The 4,172-nt window shown below is 42.0% G+C and overlaps 1 protein-coding gene across 5 annotated transcripts in view; it reads right to left on the bottom strand.

Annotated features, from left to right (window-relative positions):
* The window catches only part of LOC116844145 (serine/threonine-protein phosphatase 2B catalytic subunit 2-like), a 299,053-nt gene that overhangs the window by 37,767 nt on the left and 257,114 nt on the right, over positions 1-4,172 (bottom strand). Inside the window, exon 10 of one of the 5 annotated variants that reach the window (XM_032815311.1) lies at positions 1,706-1,708. The exons of the other annotated variants lie outside the window; for them this stretch is intronic. Coding sequence (XP_032671202.1) covers positions 1,706-1,708 — 3 coding nt within the window. The remainder of the gene's footprint in view (positions 1-1,705; positions 1,709-4,172) is intronic. 5 annotated transcript variants of the gene reach the window in all.

Genomic DNA, 4,172 nt, shown 5'->3' with positions numbered 1-4,172 from the left:
GAGAGAGAGAGAGAGAGAGAGAGAGAGAGAGAGAGAGAATTGCGCCAACAAATTAGTCCCGTGCCTTCTCCTCGACCGAATGGCGAAATTAATCGTAGTCGACGGCGACGACGACGATAGCTATATGTCAACGTGGTTCGATATCTCGCGTACATCTCGCCTGGAATAATTTAATGAGCCATACAAAAATTATTCGCCTACACGAGCGTTCGTGGCAGGGTCTGATTGCTGGTCCGCAATTCGATCGCGCGTCCGGAGGGAAGAAAGTGAAGTTTTGCGGCCGCACGGTCGGTCGCGCGAAGGCTCCATCCGCCGATTTCCGGAAGTTCTTTGACTTCCCGGGGCAGTCCATTACAGCTAAGCCGGTTATCGATGAGTGACGGGATGAGGAATGGGAAGAGAGAGAGAGAGAGAGAGAGAGAGAGAGAGAGAAAAAGAGAGAGAGATAACTATACATACACATATGAAACGTACGAAAGAAGAAAAAAAAAGGAGAGAGAGATAATGTACTGAAACAGGCCGGCAGGGTGGTCGGGATGGACGTGACACGTGAAAGAAATTGAAACCGACTACGGAACTCTCGGACAGTGGTAGACAGTCGGTCGGAGTGTAAAACGTGATCAAAGTGAGAAATATCGCTCTAGAGGTACTCTCCAGTGAGACACCGAGAAAATATCATTAAGACGAGACCGAATGAGAGACGATTTGGCCGATCGCTGCGATGCATGCGTGATTATATATAGATCGTGGTGTGCAAGATGGCAAACGGCATCTCTCTCTTTCTCTCTCTCTCTCTCTCTCGCGCGCGCGATGCGTTCTCGAATGTCGGCATCGACTTGACTCGAGTACGCCGAATGCACATGCGGCTCGGGGCCTTGGCAAACTGCAATTACACATGAGAGATCGCGGCCGCCTTTGATGCCATCTTGAACAAACGTATGGAGAGACAGGATGGAGAGATGCTATGAGTATATAATGATGCAGAAAATCAAAATCTACCGGTGAAGATGTAAAAATCCAGGCTATATATGGTGCCGTCGAGACATCTCGAATATGTATTACACACATACATGTACATACATAATCGGGGAGTGAAACTAAAAGTGCTAGAGAACAGATACCGAGAGAGAAAGAGACAGAGAGAGAGAGACAGAGACAGAGAAAAAAAAATAAGAGGAAGAAAGAAAGATAGATAGACAGATAAAAACAGAGATAGATAGAGAAAGAGAAAGAGAACCTCATATATCTTGATGCGAGAAACCGTAAGTACCATGAAACAGATGGCTGAAGGTAAAGAAAAAGAAACACACAAGAAAAAAAGTGGCTAATATACAGATGTATATAATATTATATATACATACGTACACACACAATGTGGAGATCATAGAGAACGAAAGAGAGAAAGAAGAAAAAGGGATAACGCGTTTAAACGCGCGTATGTACGTACGTTCTTCTTGTACCGGGAAGAATGAAAGACGACGTCGCGGACGAAAAAAATGTAATTAGAGAAAGAGGAACAGAAAAAGACAGAGAAAGAGAGAGGTAGACAGATAGATAGATAGAGACAGACAGAGAGACAGAGAAAGAGAAAGAGAGAGGAAGAGAAACTCGACATCGAGACTACTATGAAATAGCTAGAAATCAATGATAATCAATGAAGCTCTTAATTGTGTGACGTTTAGAAGAATCGAGCGGCGTTTCTTACCATCTGTCCGTGCAGCGAGTGAAAATGTAAACAGAAAGAGAATTCAAGATTTGTCTCTGTAGAAATTGCAAGAGTGAGGTCGTCGAAGGTGATAGATATTTTGCAGATCGAGACTATAACACTTTTTCCTAAGGTGTATGTCTTATATTCGGGAGAAATCGCGCGCGGCGGGATGTGAAAGAGAGACACACACACATACACATACACACGCGCGCTCGATTGTCTTATGCTTTCTTTTCATCCTCCGCTCGAGATGGTGAATTGTGATTTTGGTGCGCGAGCATCACAGAGCGGAGTCGTGTGAATCGAAGGGAAAGGGTGTTTGTGAAAATACTCGGAGAATGCGCAAAAGTTCGCAGGTGCTGTTGAATCGACTGAAGGGATGCTTGTGGAAAACGGCAGACCGATCGTGCCCGCGCCGAAATTCCCCGGCGAACGCAACAACACGGAGGGGCAAGGGGGAGAGAGGTGATGAGGGAGGGGAGGAGAAAAACCAGTCGACGCTTTGCGTCGCGGCGCTTTTAAGCGCAAAATTGCATTAAACTGAAAAACGTTTAAATGAAAACGGAAATAGCAGAAGAGAGAGAGAGAGAGGGAGGGAGGGAAAGAGAGATGGAGAGGACGCGCGAGCGCGTTCGCCGATATCGCGCTCGATGTCGGTAGCCAGCTGCCAATTTTGATCGCTGCGAGGGAATGACAGGTGCGCGGCTTCTCTCGCGAAATTTCTGCGAACTCTCGCCGCTTAAATCCAATCCTGGCGCACATGTGCACGATCGATCTTCCTTTTCGCGGTGGGGAATGCGACGATTCGCAGAGCGCGGAGGTGGATCCCGATTCATTTTTCATCGTTAGATCGTCTCCGACTCTCTCCTATCGCCTGGCGCGCACGGGAGAACGTGAGGAATGAATCCGCGCATCCTCCGGCGCGCGAGAGTGACGTGGCCTCTCTTAGATCGTGTCGGAGCTTGCGAAAGATTTCAGATATATTAGCGAGATCTCGCGCGGGCTCGCGGTCTCATCACGCGCTCCTTCATCAATCCGTTCGCGTCGTTGTCGAGAAATATGACTGGCGAAATTGAAACAGTGTCTCGTCATTAGAGGGCAATCTGAATGGAATGAATTTTGCTGGAGACACTTGGAGAACGACAGACTCGATCGGGCAGTTTCAGATCGAGAACGCGAGGATTGAGAGAGCTTCTCTCTCTCGCACGATCGTACTCGCGCGATCGCGTAACGCGAGGAGTAAGTAGCTGGAAATGAAAGAAATTTGCGGTAATTATGTAGAGAAAACTCCTCACACCCCTCGGATTTCTTTGATCTTAAGATATCCCTGTTTAAAATGACGAATACAAAACGACAACGTTACATAAGATTTAGCCTGACTTTCAGTCTAAATTTATGTGAATCGCATATAGAGAAATGCCATCCTATTAAAAGTCATTATTCAGTTTATTTTCCTTTTTTTTAAGTAATGGTTATCTTTAACAAAGAATATTTTCTTGATAACAGTCTTAAAATGTACTTATCATAAATCTGAGAAAAGCTCATTATCATGTATTCAAAAGAAGAGTTTATTTCTTTCACAAGAATATTATAAAATTCTTTACCGAAGGAAAAGTTGGTTCGACTCTATGAAATAAGTAAACTGAAAGTAAACTGAATTTTTGTTTCAATTTAATGTCCTTCGTTGAAATACTAAATTTATTAGTACTCTTGAATAAGTCTCATATTTTTGACGAACTTATGATAGATTTGCAGAAATATTTAAAACAAGTAATATTTACTTGTGTTTCTCTGTGTGCAACAAGATAATGATTGATTTACATTGAAATTTAGACTGAAACTAATGCAATTTTGTCATTATGTATTTATAATTTCAAGCGGGGATGTTATAAAGGATGGAATTCTGAGTCATTTGTCACCTTGAATTATGTGGAAATCGTATGTAATTAACGAGATATAACACTTTAAAATATCGGAATTTTTACTTGAGATATATTCACAATAAACGCGCGGGTTTCGTTATGTTATCATATCATTAAACATGTCGCGTTATTCTTTTTTGTTTACAATTGTTCAGTGTTGTCAAATATGTTATACGATTAATGTTTGGTTTGACTTATCCTTTGTTTATATTACTGGACTTCTGTCGAGAAGTTGATAATCTTAATTCTTGTTTCGTATTTTTTTATTAGTTTTCGATCTTATCATAAAAATTGTATTGTTTCTAAAAGAAATTAAGCCTTATTTTTGCAGCTTTCCTTATATCAATTTGTAACGCATTGTCTCTAAATAATCCTCGAAATTCACGAATTATGTATTAAAAGTCAAGATCCTGCAAAGATTAGCAAAGGTCCTTATGCAAGATTTGAATTTGCGTAAACCTTGCCTAAGGATCTTTTCTAATTTTTGCAGAATCATCAGTTTTAATACATGATAGACTTATCAATGTAGGAAAACGAAAGGG

Source organism: Odontomachus brunneus, unplaced genomic scaffold (assembly GCF_010583005.1).
Source record: "Odontomachus brunneus isolate Ranch 3 - 2012 unplaced genomic scaffold, Obru_v1 Obru_scaffold_039, whole genome shotgun sequence".
Taxonomy (NCBI): Eukaryota; Metazoa; Arthropoda; class Insecta; order Hymenoptera; family Formicidae; genus Odontomachus; species Odontomachus brunneus.
Note: the sequence above shows the minus strand (reverse complement) of the source record. Positions and strands in the feature narration are given on the sequence as shown.